The following is a 23,583-nucleotide window of genomic DNA, read 5'->3' as shown; positions in this document are numbered from 1 at the left end:
TTTCAAAAACAATGGATCTAGTTTTTGTCAATTAACAACCTGTAAAATGCATAAACCAGAAACAAAAATGAATTTCAATTATCTGGTGTGTCCCAATTTATGGATTTTGCATGCACATGGTCCAGTTTATGGGGAACAAAATGATACCAACAGCTGTTAATGAAAAAGTAGATAACCTAAACATGTAGCCTAAAATATAGTCATTAAATCAAACAAAATCAGCTGTGTAGTAGGAATGAGAGCGGTACAAGGATGAGTGCCTGTAGGCAATGGTGAAGCATGGTGGACAATCAATGCAGGTATGTATTTGTGCACAAGAAGTCTGGGATTTTGGTTGGAATGAATGGTCTCCTCAAAGCTGAAATGTACAGGCACTGTTCTAAATTCATTATGCAGCTGGACATTGACCACTAACTTCCAACCAAAGTCCTACAGAACTGTCTTCAGATGAGCAAGTAGTTCTAGTAGACATGATATGGCCCCTACAAAGCTCTGATCTCAACAATTTAGTTAGTATTATGCAAGAAAACCAAAGACCAGACCATATTAAAAACTGTTAGCCCAAGGCACTAGTATCCTACAGAAAACTATTTCTTTAAAGCCCCACACTGTAATAAATCTTTTGGCACAGTGTTAGGCAATCGGACCAATAAAGCAGCACCACTCTATTGGTATTTTCTTTCAAAGTCCTAATTCAGAAGCTGCTCTGCAATAATTTCCTGTGTAGGAGATCAGACAATCATACCTATTCTCTCCTTTTGCAGGGTGACCAGTCCCCTCACCATCCGTTTGTATTTCATTCTGTTAAATTGCAGACTTCATCATGTTAGCGTAAAGAAACAGTGGGCTGTGCTTTTGTAATCTACTTGCTTGTCTTGACATTATTGTTGGGATCCCTGCAGAGCCTGGACCGGCTCTTTGACATCAGCTGACAGCGGACTTTAGCCCGTTGTCAGCTAAATCTGGGTCACAGGGGAAGTATGGCCTAAAGAACATTGGCCATACTTCTTTAAGGCCACATGAGCATCAACTAAGTTGTAAAATATGATGTTTGACATGTCAAAAATAAAGAAATAGTAAATTCCTTAGTGTTATCAAAGTTCTTAAGTAGAATCATTAATACAACACTCAGAACATGTTTGAGGGCTATTTTGCATAGGATTCTAATTTAGTGTATTTAGGTACATTATATTCAGACAGTGACTACTTTTTTGCTTCTTTCATACCAGAGCGGAGGAGAAAAGAAATGTGACTTGGAAACAGCTTCCAAAGAAACCAGTGAAAAACCTCCTTGCTGTGTTGAAAAAAGTCCATCCTCAGCTGTTGCTTGGTAAGTATCTCATACTGTTGCTGTTGTTCTGTTATATAATGTGATCTATACAGGTATACAGCTGTTTTTATGTAAAACTTGCACAGTTGCTAAGCAGTGATACATAGAGGGCTCAGCTGCCCACCTCAAGCCCATGCAGCCAGTGTTAGAAGCAGGTCTCTGAGCAGCCCCAACATTTTTCTTTCTGTCAGCTATTATTGCAAATATTACTGGATTTTAAGTATTATCACTACCCTCTCACTATTCCCCAAGCCATGTCTTCTCTATCGTCATTGCTTCCAAGCGTGTGTTTTTCTCTGTGTTGGCCCCAATTGCCTACTGGTCATTTACCTTTGTGCCCTCTTTTGGCTCCTGGTTGCCTCTTCCTATATGGCCATAGTAAAGTGATGCCAGAAGGATAAAACATCACTGCTAGGCCAGTTATGAATAGAACAAAGGAGGCAAGCAGGCACAGTAAAAGTATAATAGGGCAACAAAGGACAAGAAGTGGGGACTGATCTGGTAGACCAAAGGTCTTTAGACAGGAAGTGATCCCCTATATACCCCTCCCATACAGGAAGTACTTCAGTTATTTTTACCAGTATCTGCAAGGTGGATGGTACGGTTGTTTGAGCTCTCTGGGCTCCAGGTCTCTAGTCCCATAAACGGTTCTTAAATGAATCAAGGGATTTGACCGATCACATCCATTTGACATAGGCTTTATATGCTTAGATAAATGGTACCTGAGCCTCGCAACGAAGACTCAAGATCCTGAGAGGTTTTGCCTGTAATGCGGCCTCTGGACCCTGCGAAGTGGATTCATGGACACTACAGTGATAAGGCATTCCTGCCGGGTGCTGTACAGGTCCAAGGGAGTGAACCCTAAACATGAAAGGGGTACCCAGTCCTGGAAGGTCCTCAAGTGAGAGGAACCCACTGTGAAGGGTGAAGTTGGGCTCTTAGTTTCTAAGCTGCCCTTCACCTAGATGGGTAAGTGAAACCCCTTTATTATTATTATTGGGGGGTGTCCCAGTGATTGTAACAATCAGTCAAGCTAGTTAGAGGCTGGACACCTGTGTGCGGTGACCATACGGGGGAGTTTTGGGTTAGCTGTGGGTGTTTGCAAAGTGTACCTTTTTTTTCTTGTCTGGCTGTTTTTTACCTGTATGATGGCCCATGACGCAAGGATCTGTACCCTGAAGCATCAGGTGCTTTAGATAAGGGGCACCAGACAACCCTCCATTCGGCTCTGTATGAGTCTTCTAGGGAGGATGGTATCGCCCTTCGAGATGGTGCCCTATGCCTCGTTCCATTCCAGACCTCTACAACAAAACATCTTGTCGGCTTGGAACAGGAGCGGACAAGACCTGGATTATCCAATGTTCTTATCTCCTCGGGCACGCTTAAGCCTAAATTGGTGGTTGCAGGATCAGAACCTGTCAAAAGAAAGATCCTTCCTCCTGGTAACGTGGAGAGTACTGACTACAGAGGGCAGTCTCTCAGGCTGGGTAGCGACCCTGGAGGGGCTCACAGCTCAAGGGAAATGGTCAAGGACAGAACAGATGCCGCCCATCAACGTCCTGGAATTACAGGCAGTAAGACTGGCCCTTCGGTCCTAGATGGTGGAGCTTCAGGATTGCCCTATCAGGGCTTAATCCAACAATGCCACTGCAGTGGCCTATATAAACCACCAAGGTAGTACCAGGAGTTGCTCAGCTCTGAAGGAGGTGAACCACATACTAGCCTGGGCAGAGGGACATGTGCCGATTCTATCGGCAGTCCATATCTCGGCAGTAAAGAACTGAAAGGCAGATTATCTCAGCTGCCAGCAGATCTGCCTGGGGAAAGGGTCCCTACACCCAGGGTGTTCAGGAAGTTTGCCAACATTGGGGATGGCCAGAGGTCGATCTACTGGTATCCAGGTTCAACAACAAACTACAGCAGTTTGTGTCCTGAACAAGAGATCCTCTGGTAATCTTAACAGATGCTCTGGTAGATCCATGGAGCCAATACTCCCTTGTTTATGCTTTGCTTTCCCTCCGGTCCCTCTCCTTCCACATTCGTTGCGCAGGTTTCTGAGAGAGGGAGTTCCAATCATTCTGGTGGCACCAGCCTGGACCAGAAGGCCCTGGTTCCCGGAGATTGTGAGAGTGACAATAGATGGGCCATGGACACCTCCACGTCGCCCCTATCTACTGTCTCAAGGTCCTATATTCCGCCCCAATTTATAGTCTCTAAATTTGACAGCATGGCTATTGAAGCCAGGGTGTTAAAGGACCATGGCATCTCGGGACCAGTGGTGTCTACCTTGGTGAATGCTAGAAAAACTGCAACTAGGAAGATCTATCATAAGGTCTGGAAGACTTATATTGCTGGGTGTGAAGCCAAAAATTGCATCCTTGGAAATATGTGGTTGGGAGAATTCTCTCTTTTCTACAGTCAGCTGTGGAAATCAAATTGGCTTTGAGTACAATCGGAGGACAAGTTTCGGCCCTATCAGTATTCTTCCAAAGGCCTTTAGCCTCCCATTCACTGGTCTGAACCTTTATGCAGGGGGCAATTTGCTTTCTTCCCCACAGTAGGTCACCTATGTGTCCTTGGGACTTGAACTTGGTGCTGTCCGTGTTGCAGAAAAAAACATTTGAACCTATCAAGGAAATTCCATTGACTTGCTTTCTCACAAGCTAGTCTTCCTGATGGCTATCACCTCGGCTAGAGGGCTGTCAGAGTTGGCAGCCCTTTCATGCAGGGAATGGTACTTGACCCTTCACCAGGACAGGGTCGTATTACATCCTTTTTGCCAAAAGTGGTGTCGGCCTTTCATTTAAACCAGGACATTATTTTGCCTCCTTTTTTTCTCTCGCCCTTGTTCGGTGGAAGAGGCAAGGTTTATTTGTCTATATCTAGGTAATGAATATTAGCATAACTCTGTGTCTCATGATGTATGAAAAAGAAAATAGGATTTTTCAGTCATACTTACCTGTAAAATTATTTTGCGTACATTATGGGACACAGAGGTCCCTCCCCTCTTTTTGAGGATTCAGTGTGCTTGCTACAAAACTTAATCACTTCCTGTATGGGAGGGGCTATATAGGGGATCACTTCCTGTCTAAACACCTTTGGTCTACCCATGTCCATTCATCAGTAGATGAAGTATAATCCAGCAGGTAATGAATATTAGCTTAACTCTGTCCTATGATGTACTCAAAGAAAAGTATTTTACAGGTAAGTATGATGAAAAAATCATATTTTTTCCCATGCAGCTGCAATATAGCTTGTATAGGCTAGTGTAGGGTATGAACATGTATTACTGAATAGACGGTTTTGATATTTGTACTTCTGTTAAGTTCACAGACAAAACCAAGAACAGAGTGCAGTTGAGATGACTCCCATTGAAGCTGACTTCTCCTGGCAAAAGAAAATGAAAGAGCTTGAGCTGGAAATTCAAGAAGCATTTCTGCGCTTTATGGCATCCATACTTAAGGGCTACAGGTCTTACTTAAAGCCCATAACTGAAGCACCTTCTAAAAAGGCCACTGCAGCAAACTCGCTTTTTGACCACCAAGGTACATTTTCGTTTAGACCTTTGTCAACCTTTGTTGTAAATGTCTAGCATTAAGGTTTTTATTTACTATTTTTGCGCTTTGAATACATTTGTTTTTGATGATATTTTATGTATAGCGCATTCAGTTCAATTGAATGTATAATTGTAATGTCTGCATGCTGTTACAGGGGTTTTTTTTTTTTTTTTGTATATAGATTAAAGACCTCAAAAGTTTGGCTGCCTTTAAAGCGGGAGTCCACCGGGACTCCGCGTTTTTTTTTTTTTTTTTTAAAAGCCAGCAGCTACAAATACTGCAGCTGCTGACTTTTAAATAGTGACACTTACCTGTCCAGCGCGCCCGCGATGTCGGCACCCGAAGCCGATCGCTCGCTTGGCTGCCGGGTCCCGCCGCCATCTTGGGTATGGGAATCAGGAAATGGAGCCTTTCGGCTTCATTTCCCGGTTCCCTACTGCGCATGCGCGAGCCGCGCGGCGCAATCCGGACGGTCCCCGCTGCCTCTGGGAGCTGTGTGTTTCCCAGCAGGCAGCGGGGCACTTGCTGAAGGGGGCGGGCGCTTGCGGAACAGAGGCGTAACCTACGCTCGTTCCGCAGAGCGCTAGCCCGGAAGTGGGTGCAGTTACCTGGATTATCCAGGTAACTGCACCCCCCTCCCCCCTGAAAGGTGCCGATTGTGGCGCCGGAGGGGGGGGGATTCCGATGAGCGGAGGTCCATTTTAGGGTGGACCTCCGCTTTAATGTGTGAAATTCCACATATCCCCGGTGTATGGTCTTGTGATGAAAGCGGACATGGAGGATCATTGTCTAGGCCAGGGATCTCCAAACTACGGCTCTCCAGCTGTTGCGGAACTATACATCCCATGAGGCATTGTAAAACTCAGACAGACATGAATAAGCATGATGGGAATTGTAGTTCCTTAACAACTGGAGGGCCTCAGTTTGGAGACCCCTGGTCTAGGCAGAGCCACTCATTATTGGCTTGTTCCTCTAGAACAGTGTTTTCAACCTTTTTTTTTTTTTTTTTTTTTTTTTTTTTTTTTTTTTTAGTCGTGCCATTGTTGAAAAAAAAGTTTTAAGGCTAGGTTCACATTACTGCGTGTGCAGAATTGTACACATTCCCAACATGCAAACAACCCTGCTGCTCTTTAGCAGATGCACAGGGGTGCCATTATTTCTTAATAGTATTCCCACGCATTGGCCAACTTGGAGCTTTTCATTGTGTGCCAAAACAATGCGGCATGGTCGGTAGGGAGGCTCTTTGAAATGAAAGGACTGCCCTACAAACAGCACGCAGCTGTACAGATGTAAACAAAGGGCCTATTCACAGGTGGTTTGGGGAAGAGCAAAACCCTGTGGTTGAGTTGCATTTTTACTATCCCCTTTAGCTGTAGAGGCAATAGTTGTACACATGATGTGGCCACGGCAGAAATATACCTTCAGTTGAATGGGGCTGCGCTGCGCTGCAACTGCCCCACAATCATGTGCATTTAGGGGGTCAAACAGTTGGTCACAGTTGGTCAGGAGGTGACGTATTTCCACTTCACCACCTGTTAAAAAGGAAATGCAGTCTGCTTACATAATTTGTAATAAAAACATCTTTGCCATTCTGAAGCTTCCCTCCAACCACTTTGCATATTTTATATATACTGCGATTCTGTACTTGCCAAATATGCTACAGAAATCTCCCTCCACTAAGCCTGGCTGCATCCATTTTAACTGTGGGCAGCTGAAGCTGCTGCGTGTTCACTTACTGGATTTACAGAGACGCGCGGACACGGACGCATGCGCAGACGCGGACGCGCGCAGACGCGCGCACGCAGACGCGCACACACACGCACAGGCACGCACGCACAGGCGCGCACACAGGCGCGCACACACACGCACAGGCGCACACACACACGCACACACACACACAGGCACGCGCACACACACACACACAGGCACACACACACACACACACACACACACAGGCACACACACACACACAGGCACACACACACAGGCACACACACACAGGCACACACACACAGGCACACACACACACACACAGGCACACACACACACAGGCACACACACAGGCACACACACACACACACACACAGGCACACACACACACACACACACACACAGGCACACACACAGGCACACGCACAGGTGCGCACACACGCACGTGCACACACACACAGGCACGTGCACACACACACAGGCACGTGCACACACACACAGGCACGTGCACACACACACACAGGCACGCGCACACACACAGGCACGCGCACACACACAGGCACGCACAGACACGCACACACACATACACCGACACTACCTGCCTGAAGTTTGCATGTTCTCCCTGTGCCTGCGTGGGTTTCCTCCGGGTACTCCGGTTTCCTCCCACAATCCAAAGACATGCAGGTAGGTTAATTGGCTTCTGTCCAAAATTGGCCCTAGTATATGAATGGGGACCTTGGATTGTGGGCTCCTTGAGGGTAGGGACCAAAGTGAGTGAGCAATGTACAGGGATAGGGACAATTGTAGACACTCACCGGTTGAACTGGATGGACTGTTGTCTTTATTCAACCCTACTAACTATGAAACTATACACACACACACACACACACACACACACACACACACACACACACACACACACACACACTCACACCTCTGCTTACCTGCTCATTTCTCCTCTGCGGATGAATACACATGGATCTCCTGTTATCTCCGCTCTCATCAAGCACCCTCCAGCTCAGCAGCTCTCATTGGCCTTCCTATGACTCATCCTCCCTCCCTTACTGGTAAACTCTCTCAAGAGTTAGAGATCTGTGCATGATGTCATTAGCCTACGCTAATGACCAGACAAAGAGGAAGTAAGCTGTATAAGGTATTTACTGGCAGAAAAAAAGTGTTACTATCCAAAGTTAAAACAAGGAAAGAATATTTAATAGATGGAAAGTTGAAAAAATGACTGAAGAGCCACTTTAAACACATCATAAAGGTGATCATCACTTTTCCGAGGATCGGCAGTTCTTGTCACTAATGTGAACAACCCCTCGCGGTTTTGATCGTGCAGGATTCAGGGTTAAGATGAAAAGTAACGTACATGCATACTCACGTACGTACTCACATACGTACATAAAGATCGCCCCCCCCCCCCCCTGTCGGAACCCAATAGCACAGCTTATACTTGCATGTCCTTGCTCCTTGGACGTCTTGGATTTGCTGTCCTGTGGGAGCTGCACAGCTATTGCTATGGAACCTTCCAACCAGGCTTTTTTCAACCTAGTCCTGGCCGTATAAAAGTTTTCTGACAAATGTAAGCACTTTAAAAAAAAAATTGCAAAAAGAACAATGCAACCTACTGCCAACTCTACTATAAAGATATATAAATAAGCTGTTGCTGCTTTTATCTTGCTGAATGGATGGAGGGGGACTGGTGTTACATTCTTACAGTACATCTCACCTATTTTTATTGAATGTTACTTTGTGAAGTTCTGCCTTAATGTAAGTTATCGTTGCTATTACAGGGTTTTTGAAAAGTAGGGATCGAGCTCACGTGAAGTTCTACGCACAGCTGACAAAAACTCAGATCTTTATCCGCTTTATCGAAGAGTGCAGTTTTGTCAGTGACAAGGACACCAGTCTGGCGTTCTTTGATGACTGCATTGATAAGGTACAGAGAAAAAATGATTTTTATTTCTTTTTTAAATATATTTTAAAGTGTATATAAACCCAAAAGCAAAAATTTAATATATCGCAGATTACTAATCCTTCAAGTGTAAGAAAAGCCTAACTACATCTATTAAACACGTTTGTTCTTACTTATTCAGCCTAAGTTTTAAAAAAAAGATCTGTATAGTTGCCTATATTTAATCTGCTGTGGTCCAGTCATGCAATCCTATGGCAGGACCATGAGTGTATCAGTGACTCCGCAACTGCTGTAAAATTCCAGCCATTGTTGAGCACTCCCTGAACCAGAGTCGCACGGTCATATGACTGGAGTGGGTTAAAATTAGGCAAGTATGCAGATTTTTTTTTATTCAGGATAAGTAGGAGAAGGGGGAGGGAAAATTTTTAAGAATAAATGTAGTTAAGGATTTCTTCCACTTTAAATGTGGTGGCTGCATTAGTCTGTCTTTTTTCGGGTTTTTACTTTTTATTTTCACCTGGTGATCTGGCCAGTAAATCTGTTAAAGGTATTCGCTCCCACTTCCGTTCTTCAGAGGAGAAGAACCGGAGGATGAAGACCTCGCCGGAAGGAGAAACTACGCCAGAGCTGCTTTAATAAATGACTTTGTCAAAAACCTGTGTACTGTTTTTATTCTTCACTTTTTTTTTTCCGTGTGAATGGGTAGGAGTTCGATGTACCTCATACTCATTCACATAGGGTAGGGGGCTGGGATCTGGGGGCCCACTTGTTAAAGGGGCCTTCCAGATTCCGATAAGCCCCCCTGCAGACCCCGACAACCAACGGTCAGGGTTGTCAGGAAAAGGCCATTGTCCTCAACATGGGGACAAGGTGCTTCGGGGTTGAGGCGCTCGTCCGCCCCCCTTTCCTGACCTGCTGGGCTGCATGCTCGAATAAGGTTCTGGTATGGATTTTGAGGGGACCCCAATGCCGGGTTTTTTTTCTTGGCTTTTGGCGCGGAGTTCCTTTTCAAGATCCTCGGCGCACAAGTTGCACTGCAAGTTGGATCTTCATGATCTGACTTCTGGTGCGACTTCTATTCAAATCAATGGGCTCTCATAGGGAACCATTGATTTTGAATAGAGGCAGAGAAACACTGCTAAAAGCTAGTGCGGCTAAATGTGCATTAATGGCAAAAAAGCTACTAAAGGCACGCTTTTACAGATGCTTTTTCCTGGAGTTGGTAATGGCTTTGCAGCTCATTTTTCTAACGCCCTGTGGGCATGAGCCCTTACTCGCACAGTTAACACCTCATTTCACTCATTTCAGAACTTTTGTGCCTTTTCCATATTACATAGTCATGGCCTTGCAAATGCCTAGATTTCCATGGCTGCCTTGTTGAATCTGGGAAGTTCTTTATTTAATTACTCCCTAATCACCAGGCTTTTGCTGATGTGGACAGCACTCCTTATACAGTCTCGGGTTTGACCATTTTAGTAATACATCATTGCCTAGTCTATCATTCTTAATCCAATGTTGGCAGACTGAAATGAGAACTTTTATTGACTACATCAAGGGTATTTGTTTCCAATTTTCTTGTGACCTTTAAAGCCAGAAATGTTTATGCTAACATTGTAGCTAGGGATGCACCGATACCATTTTTTTACAATGAGTACTAGTACAATACTTATTTTTTTTTTTTTTTAAGTACTCGCCGATACCAATTGCCGATACCTACTTCAACTGTTTTGTTTTAACTTCAGCTGTTGGCAATGGTACAAAGCATTGAAAAGTTATTTACAAATGAAATTATTATTATTTTTTTTTAATTTAGTACTTTTTCAATGTGAAATGTATAAATATATGTTAATATATATGTTTAAAAATATTCATTAACAAAGCAATCAAAAAAAAAGTTTTAATAATCGTTTATAAAATAGACGTGAGCAAAAGAAAAAAAGCAGGTAAATAATTAAATGGAGGAGAATAGGGAGTTAATAAAGGCTGATTAGATTAAATTAAGGGTGATTAAGGGGTTAAACAGAGGAACATTTGTTCATCCCTTTGATCTACAGATGAAGAAACAGAAATATACAAAAAGAAACAATGTTTCTTTTTATTTTAGGGTTTCGGGGCTGAGCAATGTTGTTAATAAACATTGCAGGCTGTTTTTTTTTTTTTTTGACAGCTCCAATTACCGGACTTCTTTAACACTGGCGAGACCCACTGCTCAAAGAACCGAGCCTGAAAGTATCGGTTTCAGGTATCGGTGCGTTTGCACGAGTACCGATACTTCTGCAAATACTCTGCATCGCCACCGATACTAGTATCGGTGCAACCCTAATTGTAGCATAGCTTTTTTTTGAACAAGGCACAGACCAGAATAATAGAAAATGTATGATAAACCAGCAATATCAGCTAGTATGAAATCAATTTCTGTGTCTATGTATTTGTATGTACATTAACTTTTGTTTTAATTTATGTAGCTGTTCCCAGAGAAGAGCAATGAAAAAGGAGACAAGGTATGGAATCCTTCACACAATAGAATAAACCTCCCCATTCTCCATTGTTCAGCTTCAGTGTCTCTCCTGCTTACTGTGTGCCCTGCACATTTACATTTCCTTTTTGTTCATTTCAGTCACAGTTAATTAGTGTATTAATCTATATGGCAGGTAGATCAGGAATCCCCTGAGGATACCCGTCTGATAGAGCTAGATGAGTCTCAGAAGAGTGAGCACACAGTTTTTATAATGCCACCTGAGCCTCTTCCAGAGGATGGGCCTGATCCTGCTCCAAAATACAGGTAATAAACTATACAACACTTTGAAAAAAACATGTTTTCATCTTCAAACATTTTTATTGTTTTATAATAAGTACAAAGTGAGAATAAACTCTTACAAAATCAAGATGGTCCTATATCCATAAAGACCGAAAGGCTACAAAATGTTTCTTGCTTATTTTGCCCTATACAAAGACCCACTGTTAGATGGTATAAACGGAGCATACTGGTCTTCTCAGTCCCTGCCCACCAATCCTGTTTCGGGGAAGGGATGGCCTGTTGGTGGTACTTTCCCATACAGTTGAATTTTAATAGAGGCTTTGTCTCTCTCCACAGAGGCTCCCTGGTTGAGTATCGGAAAGAATGGTCTCTGGGTTGAGGTAGTGAGGCATCCCCCTTAAAGAGGAGTGCTTCCCTGCAAATATGTCTGTCCCGGGAGCCTTAACAGTGTGCCTTGTGGGGTATAGCATGTAGAGTATATACCGTGATGGGGTACCTTGGCACCCTAGAAGTTTTGGAACTACATTTACCATGATGCTCTACTACGCTGCAGAGTACATGAGCATCATGGAAAATAGTTTCAAAACATCTGGGGTGCCAAGGTTCCCCATCACTGGTATATACCATTAACCAAACACAAACAACAATAAAGAGAACAGGAGCAAAAGAGAAAAAAATAAGCAACCAATTAGCAGTTAAAAGATATTTTAAGAGTGATTTTTTTTTTATCTTTTTATTGTGGGGTATCAAAGATTTTTATTAATCATAATCCAGGACAATTTAGTCTTAACCAAATCAAACAGACTAGTAGGAAACTTCAAGAATCTAGGTATATTAAATGAAGCAGCTGTAAACACAAATTAGATTAACATAAGTGAGGTGGGGGGTTCTAAAGCTCGATGCACACTACGTTTTTTTTTTTTTTTGTTTCCATGCAGTGTTTTTTTTTTTTTTTAAACGCCCGTTGTCTCCCGACATTCAGCCCATGTACACAGGGCTTAACAATTCAGTGTATTTCTTATAATAATGGCCAGAAAAGCCATCTGGGCCAGGTGCTTTTGAAGAGTAGAGAGCTTTGATAACTGACAGATCATGTTTTTCAGTCAGAAGTTTGTTCCTTTTTTGCCATCTGACAGATTGTACCTTTTATGCCAGCTTTCTTACATTATCAGGGTTATTAAATAAAGAGTAATTTTGATGTTCGATGTAATTAAAGCGGTTCTGCACCTAAAAAAAAAAAAAAATATTAAAAGCCAGCAGCTACTAATATTGCAGCTGCTGACTTTTAATAAATTGACACTTACCTGTCCCAGGGTCCAGCGATGTCGGCGGCAGATGATGAGCGATCGCTCGTCTCTCTGCTGCCCCCGCCGCCATCCTCTGTCAGGGAATCGGGAAGTGAAGTGTTGTGGCTTCACTGCCCGATTCTCTACTGTGCATGCGCAAGTCACGCTGCGCATCTCTTCTGGTTCCCGCTGTGCCCTGGGAACTGTGTGTTTCCCAGAACACAACGGGGGGGGCATCTGCGGGGGTCTGCGGCGGTCTGTCCCGGAAGTGGGTGCAGATACCTGGCTTATCCAGGTAACTGCACCCCCCTCCTCCCTGAAAAGTGCCGATTGTGGCACCGGAGGGGGGGAGGGATCAGATTAGCGGAACTTCCACTTTAGGGTGGAGAACCGCTTTAAATAATCCCACTGATGTGCCACATCATTGTAGCACTTGGGTGTAAATTAGATAGATAAATTTACTTTATTTTGTCACTACAGGGAAGATGAAGGGTCTGGCTGCTCTCCACATTCCAACAAAGCTTTTGTATACTATAACTACTTTGTTAGCCTATAACATACAGTTTAATGAACTGTTTAAAGATTGTAGTTATATACTGTATATCCTTTGTATTTGTCTAATCTTAAATGACTGTCAACATTTTTCTCTCAAGGCTCTGTATTCTATTTCATTCTATATGTCATTTTATGTTTTATAACTAATCCTTAATAATAATGTTATCAGTGAATTAATGAATTGCTTTCTTTTAAAGTATTTTTTGTGCTTTATCCTCAGCTACAAAAATTTTCCAAGGCTTGACTATGCTCTCTTTGACCGGACTCGTGAGCAGTACCTTACATTTAATGGAAACTCAAAAGACAAGCGAGCTGCAAGCAGTCCTACATTTATTGCTAAAAGGAGCAAACAGGTTGGGTATTATTGCACTAATATATATCTGTCGGCTATACAGTATCTGATATACATAAGCACATCCTGCTTATGGTTTCTGTACTACATGAATGTCTCTTTTTAATTTAGTAAATGTTGTCATGCCTATGTGAAATTGGCGTTAAGCACCATTTAAGGGGCAAATTTCAGCCTTGGCTGTCTTTTTTCAGAGAACTCTGGCGTCTCACTCATTAGTGAGTACCTTTGTTCAGGGGGGTGCGACATGTAGTCCCTCCAGTGCGTCCACCATTACCCCTGTGGGATTTGAACCTGGTGTTATCGGTGCTTCAAAAACCGCCATTTGAAAATATCAGGGAGATTCCCCTGTAGACTCTTTCCCAAAAAGTGGTCTTTCTAGTGGCCATCACATCGGCCAAGAGGGTTTCAGAACTGGCGGCTTTGTCCCGCAAGTCGCCTTATCTGGTTGTCCACAAGGATAAGGTGGTGTTGCGTTCCGCAGCGGTCTTTTCTGCCTAAAGTGGTCTTGGCTTTTCAGATCAATGAGGACATTGTATTACCATCTCTGTGTCCTAAGCCGAAACACGCTAAGGAGGTGACCCTTCACGCTCTAGACGTGGTTCGGGCTCTTAAGGTGTATTTGTCTGTCACTGCTCCCTTTCAAAAGTCAGACTCATTGTTTCGGTGGCTGGTCCAAAGAAAGGCATGGCGGTCTCGTCGGCCACCATTTCCAGGTGGACCAGACAGATTGTAGTGCAAGCCTACACCTTGAAGGGGCAGGTGCCCTCCTTTCCGGTCAAGGCCCACTCCACAAGGGCAATCGGAACATCTCGGGCCTTCTGACACCAAGCGTTTGTCGCGCAGGTGTGTAAAGCGGCGACCTGGTCGTCTGTCCACACGTTTACCAATTTCTACAAGGTAGATGTCAGTGCATCGGCTGATGCCTGTTTTGGCCGCAACGTTTTGCAGGTGACCGTATAGTTGCAATTGAATATGCAATATATTTTATTTTTTCCTGTTTTTTTCGATAAAAAATGCAGTATCGTTAAGTTAATGCGATGCTGCATTACATTCCGAAGTTTTTTTTTGGTGCGGTTGTGGGTAGTCACTCCTGTTGAGGGTACCCTGGTTTTGTGGTGGATTTCTCCACGCACTGTTGTTTTTTTGTGGGTAAAGTTACACTAGTTCCCACTTGCCATGGTGGATGAAGTTTCTATGCTGTTTTCCCACCCCTCGCTTGGCACTGCTTGGGGACGTCCCAATGGCTAAGAGAGGAGCTGTCGGTTGGTGAATATAAGAGCCAATAGGATTTTTTGTACTCGCCGTAAAATCCTTTTCTCTGTAATTCACTGACTGACACAGCACCCGCCCCTCCTTTTTATCTTTACGTTATACTGCTTGTTGACGTACTGATGGCTGCATGGCAGGCTGGAGGGTTGTTGCCCAAGCGACCGCCCCCTGGGTGGAACTAAGAGTTCTGAGTGTTGTATTACAACTAATGCCTAGTATCTCCTAGTAATAGGGAGTAACAACCCAATGGCTAAGAGAGGAGCTGTGTTGGTCAGTGAATTACAGAGAAAAGATTTGACGGTGAGTACAAAAAAATCCTATTTTTCTGGTAACCATATCTGCTGCAAGAAGGGTATTGGCATTGGCATCTCTTTCTTGTAAAGAGACATTTTAGTGTTCACAAGGATAGTGCGTCCTCATCCTAACTTTTTACTTAAAGTAGTATCAGGTTTTTATCTAAACCAGGATATTCTGCTACCTTCATTTTTCCACAACCCTGTTCTTTGGAAGGAAGATCACTACATTTTCTTGATATGGTGAGAGCAGTCAAAGTCTACTTAAAGGCGATTACTCAGATTCGGAAAACGGATGTTTCTGTTTGTGTTGCCTGAAGGTCCTAAAAGAGGATAGGCAGCATCAAAATATACTATTTTAAATAGAGTCGACAAGTAATCATTCAAGCTTATGGTTTAACCACTTGCCGACCGGGCCATAGCTGAAAGATGGCTACAGCGCGGTTGCGATTTTCTGGGAGGGTGTCCTCCCAGAATCTTGCTCTCGCGCGCCCCCCCTGGGGCGCGCTCCGGCAAACATCCATGACCACAGAGTCCGGAAGACCTGGCGCATCACGGATCGCGGTAAAAGGCTGCTGGTAGCGACCGTTTACCACGTGATCGCTCCGTAAAATGACAGTGGGGTACAGTGCAGGGGGAGAGATTGCAGCAGCGCTGTGGGAAGGATGTGTAGTGCCCACAGCGCTGCTCTGTGACAGTACTCTGCCAATACTCTGCCATAAATGTTAACAGAAACAGAATTTTTATTTTTATACCGAATTTTCTGTCTTTTTTTGATTTATAGCACAAAAAATTAAAAACCCAGCGGTGATTAAATAACACCAAAAGAAAGCACTATTTGTGTGAAAAAAGGGCAAACCTTTCATATGGGTACAGTGTTGCATGACTGAGTAATTGTCATTCAAAGTGTGAGAGCACCAAAAGCTAAAAAATTGGTCTGGTTAGGAAGGGGGTTTAAGTGCACAGTTGTCAAGTGGTTAAAGAGGAAGATTCCTCCTTTTCATATTAAAGCACACTCTACCAGGGCTGTTAGTACTTCCTGGGCAGTGCATCACCAAGCCTCCTTGGCTCAGATCTGCAAGGCTGCAACTTGGTCTTCAGTCCATACATTTACCAGATTCTATCAAGTAGATGTAAAAGGTCAGGAGGATTGCCCTTCAGCGCCATGCTGTCACCACTGAGAGGGTGACATCTTCCCCCAGTCTTTCTTCTGGGTTTGCGTCCTCTGGCTACATTAGTTGCAGGAAAGAAAATTGCTTCATCTGTAAATGCAGTCTTAGTATTTGGTGTATTTTGCCCTCCTCTCTGGATTTCAGCTGCAAATGATGCTCCCACTACCCCAAGCTGCATTAAGCCAAGCAGTGTGTCTCTTCTGTGCCTGTCAAGTAGATGTGCTCATACGAAACAGGCATATGAATTATGGTTTAGTTGAAGCTGCATGCGCACATTTTAAAAAGAAAAAAATCTGTTCTCCTGTGATATGACAGGGCACGGCTGGGCTTGTTGAGTAAGGTTTTATACAACATTACCTAAACTTTCTCCTATATACTGTATGTCCTCTATATATAACCATCAGTGAACATTACAAGATTTAACTGTTTTTGTTGCAGGAAGTTAAAGCGGCTCACAAGATGGCCAGGAAATATTACACCAATCCCAGTAACTGGCCCAAGTGCTTGTTTAGCCAATGCTTTAGTCTGTGGTTCATCTGTTTGCCAGTTTATGTGAAGGTTTCCCAGTCAAAGTCCAGAGCACTTCAGAAGTCCTATGAAGCATTGGTCAAAATGAGAAAGACTGAAGTGGATCCTTTGGATGAAGTAAGTACTTGTAAAATGCTAACTGTTGAGCATGTTTTTTTGTTTGTTTTGTTTTTTAATCAATTTATGTTGCTCAACTTCAGGCACAACAATTTTCATTTAAATATTTTCCTCAATAGCCACAAAGGATATAAAGCTACTTTGTGTGCCTAAAATGCCATTAAAAACACAGATATTACCTTGTAAATAGTTTTCAGATCCCTGGGCTGCACATAGCATGAGCAGAGCTGTGGGTAGGATGCGGAAGCTCTGCCTGTAGAAAACTAGAGGAATCGGTTACAAGATTGGCTATCCTGAACAAGAAGAGATATTCATCTAGTTGAACCAATAATACACAATCCCATATACACAATCCTATACCTACATTTGATCTAGAGGAAGGCAAAAAAAAAACAGCAAACAGAAAAACATGATCCAATTTGCTACAGCAGGGGAAAAAATTCCTTCCTGATCCCACGAGAGGCAATCTGATATTCCCTGGATCAACTTTACCTATAAATGTTACTACCAACTTATATTATGCACATTTAGGAAATAATCCAGGCCTTTTTTATAGCAATCTACTAAGCTGGCCAGAGCCACCTCTGTAGGGAGTCTATTCTACATTTTCATAGCTCTTACTGTGAAGAAACCTTTCCGTATTTCCGAAATCTCTTTTCCTCTAGGCGTAAGGAGTGCCCCTTGTCCTCTGTGATGACCTTAATCACACTTCCCGCCCGGTCTATAGCAAAATGATGGCCGGGCGTTGGTTCGGTTATCCTGACTGGACGTCATATGAGGTCCAGCAGGAAAAGCCACGCCCGCAGGGGCGCGCAGATCATTGATGTGGTGTGTCAGTCTGATAAGCTGCATCATCGATCTCGGTAAAGAGTCTCTGGTGGAGGCTCTTTACCACATGATCAGTCGTGTCCAATCACGGCTGATCACAGTGTAAACAGGAAAAGCCATGTATCGGCTTTTCCTCACTCGCGTCTGACAGACGCAAGTAAAGGAGAGCCAATTGGTGGCTCTCCTGACAGTGAGCTCTGCGCTGATTGATTAGCAGCACAGTTCCCCCCCACGGATGCCCGCCCAGGATCACAAGGGATGCTGATCATGGATGGCCACCGTGGACCACCAGAGATGCCAGACATGCCAATCAGTACCCATTAGCAATGACTGTCACTGCCATCACTGATGGCACTATCAGTGCCATCCATCAGTGCCACCCATAGGTGGGTACCATCAGTACCGCATATGATAAAAAAAATGTGGGTACAGTGTAGCATGACTGCGCAATTGTCATTTAAAAAAGTGACAGCGCTGAAAGTTTAAAATTAGCTTGGGCAGAAAGGGTGGAAAGTGCCTGGAATTGAAGTGGTTAAAGTGAAAGTGGTTAAAGACACCAAGTTCACTAAATGGACATCTTATATATTTGTACATGTTGATCATATCCCCCCTTAATCTCCTCTTCTCAAGAGAGAATACATTCAGTTCCTTTTTAATCTTTCCTCATAGGTGAGCTCCTCCATGCCTCTTATCAGTTTGATTGGTCTTCCCTGCACTTTCTCCAGTTCCCCGATATCCTTTTTGTGAACTGGTGCCCAAAACTGAACTGCATATTCCAGATGAGGTCTTGCTAATGATTTGTACAGGGGTGAAATGATCTCTCTCTCTCTCTCTCTCTCTCTCTCTCTCTCTCTCTCTCTCTCTCTCTCTCTCTCTCTCTCTCTCTCTCTCTCTCTCTCTCTCTCTCTCTCTCTCTCTCTCTCTCTCTCTCTCTCTCTCTCTCTCTCTCTCTCTCTCTCTCTCTCTCTCTCTCTCTCTCTCTCTCTCTCTCTCTCTCTCTCTCTCTCTCTCTCTCTCTCTCTCTCTCTCTCTCTCTCTCTCTCTCTCTCTCTCTCTCTCTCTCTCTCTCTCTCTCTCTCTCCATGCTCTCTCTCTCTCCATGCTCTCTCTCTCTCCATGCTCTCTCTCTCTCCATGCTCTCTCTCTCTCCATGCTCTCTCTCTCTCTCTCTCTCTCTCTCTCTCTCTCTCTCTCCATGCTCTTATTAAGCTTATGATCTACCAAAACGCCAAGATCCTTCTCCTCTATGGATACCCCTAATTGTACTCTCCTAGTATGTATGATGCATGTTCTTGGCCCCCCAAGTGCATAACTTTATATTTGTCAACATTAAACCTCATTTCCCACATAGGTGCCCAATGAAGCAGTGCATTGAGGTCAGCTTGTAAGTTGGAAACATCCTGTAAGGATATTATTCCACTGCATAGTTTGGTGTCATCTGCAAACACTAAAATGGTACTTTTAATCCCAGACCCAATATCATTTATAAAGATATTAAAAAGTAAGGGTCCCAACACTTTAGAATAGCGCAGCAAAATTGGCGGTAAAGCGTCGCTAAAAATAGCAGCGTTTTTCCGCCGGTGCATCCACCGCTCCAGTGTGAAAGGGGCCTTAGGAGCAGTTGGGAGTTTTTTTCAACTGCCCCTGAAATCTCCTCTCTTATCTTATTTGTACATATACACAGGGTTGTTTTATAGTCTTTTCTAGGCAGTTGAGTTTAAAGGCATTTTTTGGAACGCAAAAAATGCGCTCTGATGCTGAGTTTACAGGTATTTCAAGCGCTAAACACGGTAACCCGCGTTTCGTTTACAGGCGTTTTTCACTTTTAGCTATTTTTTAAAAATGCAACATGTAAACGCGGCAAAACTGATGTTTTAAACATGGGTTACTATCTGTCAAGTTAAATTGTTCAGGAGAGTTTGTAAAAACGTCCCGTGTACATGAAGCCTAAGACCAATTGTAAGTTGGTGTACAGAGACCAATAGAGTGCCTGCCTGTCTCTGTATGCTTTTAGCAGGCAGCATATTTGGCACGGGGATCCTCATCCTCCCACCCCCCAAACTGTCACTGATTGGTAAGGACATCTTCAGCCTCACAGCCAACAGCCTCTTGGACCCCTTTCACACTGGGTCGTTTTGCAGGTGCTAAAAATAGTGCCTGCAAACCGACCTGAAACAGCCGCTGCTGTGTCTCCAGTGTGAAAGCCCCGAGGGCTTTCACGCTGGAGCTTTGCGCTAGCAGGACGGTAAAAAAAAAGTCCTGCTAGCAGAATCTTTGGAGTGTATACACTGCTCCTTTACCGCTCCTGCCCATTGAAATCAATGGGGCAGCATGGCTAATACAGCTCTTTGCAGTGGTTTTAACCCTTTCATGGCCGCTAGCAGGGGGTAAAACCGCTAGTGGCCGAATGTCGGCGCTAAAACTAGTGCCGTTTTACCGCTGATGCCGCTCTTGCCCCAGTGTGAAAGGGGCTTTAGCATGGAACTGATGTGTTGTGCAGGGACATGATGGATTTCTAAAGAGTGTCGTTTATGAATTCCCCTGTATTTGTTTTTGTCCAGATTTCAGCTTTAACTATGCAGTCTACTAGACCTATGAAGGCATTTCCTTTGTTACAAATTTAACCCCAAGTTAAAGTTTACTTTCCCACATTAGTATGTTCATTTTCTTTCTTTGTAGGTTTGTTACAGAGTGGTAATGCAGCTGTGTGGCATTTGGGAGAACCCTGCTTTGGCAGTAAAAGTCTTCATTGAAATGAAGAATGCTGGAATACAGCCTAATGCAATAACATATGGCTACTATAACAAGGTGTGTTTTATATGCCTAAGGGATTTTGTTTTGTTACACAGTATATTGCATTTTGTTTTGTTTTCTATTTTTATTTCTCATGCTCTCTGTCTTAAAGTGGATGTAAACCCTCACATATACCCAGTGAACTGAACAGCCTCAGATGATACACAGAGATGAAACAAATCTCCCTAAATAAGTTTTACATGTATATCTTTCTGTCTTCAGCTTAATATACTGTTTAGAAAGTGCTCCTCCTGTTATAATTTTCTCTTCCTGATTCCCCTGTAGGATTGAATTATTGATAGACTCTGTGACACAGCTGATTGGAGGAAAGGCACACACCCCTGCCCATACACACAGAGGTTGCTTGTGAATAGTTTAGCTGCCTTCTAATCTATTTATAGCAACCTCCAACACACACTTCAGAATGGAAAAAAAAAGTTTGGGCTTTAGTTCTGTTTTAAGTGCAGTATTGTATTGTACCCATGGATGCTGTTTTAATAGGTACTTTTCCTTTTGACTTGATTTCAGGTTGTCCTGGTGAGCCCCTGGCCAAGCAGTAACCGCAGTGGGAATTTTTTTGTGGACAAAAGTCCGAAATGTGATATTTGGATTATCCCAGTTTCGCAACCCGATGAAAAAGGCAAAGGCAGGATCTAGGTCCTCCTCAGTACCAGGTAAAATAATTATACATACAATATACACAATGCCAATATCCCAGTAACTTGAGCATGTACTTTGTACATTTTAATTTGGATCACAGCAGAAAGGCTTTTCCAGAATAAACCTTATTCATAGCACTGTGCTGTGAACAAGTTTTATCGCTGAAACTAGTCTGCTGCTGACTGTACTCACTGTGAAGGCTTGAAAATAAATACGCTTGATGGTATGGAGTTGCCGGCTGCTTTTATTTTATGACCGTTTGTCTATTGGTGTATGGGAGGACACCTCAGCTTGGACACCTTGACTGTAAACTTCCAAAGTAAGACTTTGTTTCCCACTGCTCTGAGCCATACAATCTTTAATCAAATCCATGTATAAAATGGCAAACTTAAAATGGTAGTACACTCTATTTTACCACTTGTACTTACCAACAAGCCTATAATAAGGCTTACCTGTAGGTACTGTGAATATCTCCTAAACTTGCACAGTTTACCCTCGTGTAGCCAAAGGACACAAACCCGGACGGAAGACTGGGTGAAGATGTCAGCCCTCTCAGTGGTGACAGCGTGGTGCTGGAGGGCTTCGTTCTAAGGTAAGTTTCTTATAATGTGCTAGTATACGAGGCATTCTAGCACATCATGACATTGCCTTGTAGGGGATTTTTTTTTTTCATTCACTGTGGTTTACTACCATTTTAAGAATAGTTTCCATTTGAAATCTGTACGGGATGTAACATTTTGTTTATAGACATTGATAAGCAAGCCGAAGAAAAAAACATTAAGGAATGTGCCTCACCCAAAACAATAAAGATTAAATAATTTTCCAAGTACTTGACAGCAGTGAACTTGAAAGAATACTCTGGAGAGCTGATGTCTGAAATAAAAGAATTTTGAAAGAAAGTTGCGTTACAAAATCCACCACCGTTATAATTCTGGAAAATAATAAAAGTTTATTGAATTTTTAAGTGTTGCCAGTAGTGTAGCTAGCACATCTGGCAGCTGGAGCTGGTCATTTTTTTGCACCCCCCTGAAGAAAAATAGTATGTGTCAATACAGCGGCGCCACGCCGAAAGTGTGGGTTTGGTCAGATTACATTAACGGTGGGAGGGTCTTAAATGGCCATATGCTTTATTGACTGTGCCACAAGCGAGTATGTAACAGACAGTACACTAATTTTAATAAAATAAAACTGTTCTATTGCATATCCTTTACTACACGCTGCTAACCTTAACCACTTCAGACCCAGAAGAATTTACCCCCTCCCTGACCAGAGCACTTTTTGCAATTCGGCACTGCGTCACTTTAACTGACAATTGCATGGTCGTGCGACGTAGCTCCCAAACAAAATTGACATCCTTTTTTCCCACAAATAGAGCTTTCTTTTGGTGGTATTTGATCACCCCTGTGGTTTTTATTTTTTGTGCTATAAAATTTTGCTATAAGTATCCCCCAAAAATATATAAGAAAACATTATTTTCCTCAGTTTAGGCTGATACGTATTCTTCTACATATTTTGGTTAAAAAAAATAGCAATAAGCGTTTGATTGGTTTGCTCAAAAGTTATAGCGTTTACAAAATAGGGGATAGTTTTATGGCATTTTTATTATTATTATTTTTTTTTTACTAGTAATGGTGGCGATCAGCTTTTATCGTGACTGCGACATTATGGCGGACACGTCGGACATTTTTGACACATTTTTGGGACCCTTGTCATTTATACAGCAATCAGTGCTATACAAATACAATGATTCCTGTGTAAATGACACTGGCAGTGACAGGGTTGACCACTGGGGGGCAGTGTATGGGTTAAGTATATCCTAGGGAGGGTTTCTAACTGGGGGGGGGGGGGGCGTGGCTCACTGATCTCTGCTCCTGAACATCAGGGAGCAGAGATCAGCGACACTGTCACTAGGCAGAACGGGGAGATACTTGTTTACATTAGCATCTCCCCGTTCGGCGATCGCGGGTATGCCCGCTGCGATACAGTCTGCGGGACCCGACTCACGGAGCTTGCCGCAGGCGTCCGTGCACGACCGCCTCTAAAAGGCTACGTACAGGTACCGTTAGTTTGCCTGTATGAGCCCTTCTGCCGATGTATGTCGGCAAGCGGTTAAAGTGATATTAAAGTCTTGTTTTTTTGTTTTTGTTTTAAATGGCAAACATTTTATACTTGCCTGCTCTGTGTAATGGTGTTGCACAGAGCAGTCTCATCTCGGGTCCCTCGTTGGTGCCCCTAGCCCCACCCTCCTTCGAGGTGGGCCTCACAGCAAGCAGCTTGCTATGGGGGTATACAAGCAGACGCAATCCCACCTTCTTCATCTTTTGATTGGCTCACTGGCTGTGATTGACATCCCACTGCACCCAAAAGCCAATCGGGAGTGCTAGTCCCTGGAGAATCGAGGCTCTCGTGGACATCGCTGGATTGAGAGGGGGTTCACTGCTGCACAAAGAAGTTTTT

The 23,583-nt window shown here is 43.4% G+C and overlaps 1 protein-coding gene across 1 annotated transcript in view; it reads left to right on the top strand.

Annotated features, from left to right (window-relative positions):
* DENND4C (DENN domain containing 4C) overlaps positions 1–23,583 on the top strand; it is a 223,831-nt gene that overhangs the window by 148,160 nt on the left and 52,088 nt on the right. The window contains 10 exon segments of the mRNA XM_077475224.1: positions 1,230–1,330; positions 4,657–4,875; positions 8,394–8,539; positions 10,981–11,016; positions 11,167–11,297; positions 13,335–13,467; positions 16,639–16,845; positions 20,353–20,481; positions 20,995–21,033; positions 21,035–21,140. Coding sequence (XP_077331350.1) covers positions 1,230–1,330; positions 4,657–4,875; positions 8,394–8,539; positions 10,981–11,016; positions 11,167–11,297; positions 13,335–13,467; positions 16,639–16,845; positions 20,353–20,481; positions 20,995–21,033; positions 21,035–21,140 — 1,247 coding nt within the window.

The sequence above is a fragment of the Lithobates pipiens genome, unplaced genomic scaffold (assembly GCF_037356315.1).
Source record: "Lithobates pipiens isolate NorthernLeopardFrog02 unplaced genomic scaffold, aLitPip1_a1.2 Scaffold_13, whole genome shotgun sequence".
Classification (NCBI taxonomy): Eukaryota; Metazoa; Chordata; class Amphibia; order Anura; family Ranidae; genus Lithobates; species Lithobates pipiens.
Note: the sequence above shows the minus strand (reverse complement) of the source record. Positions and strands in the feature narration are given on the sequence as shown.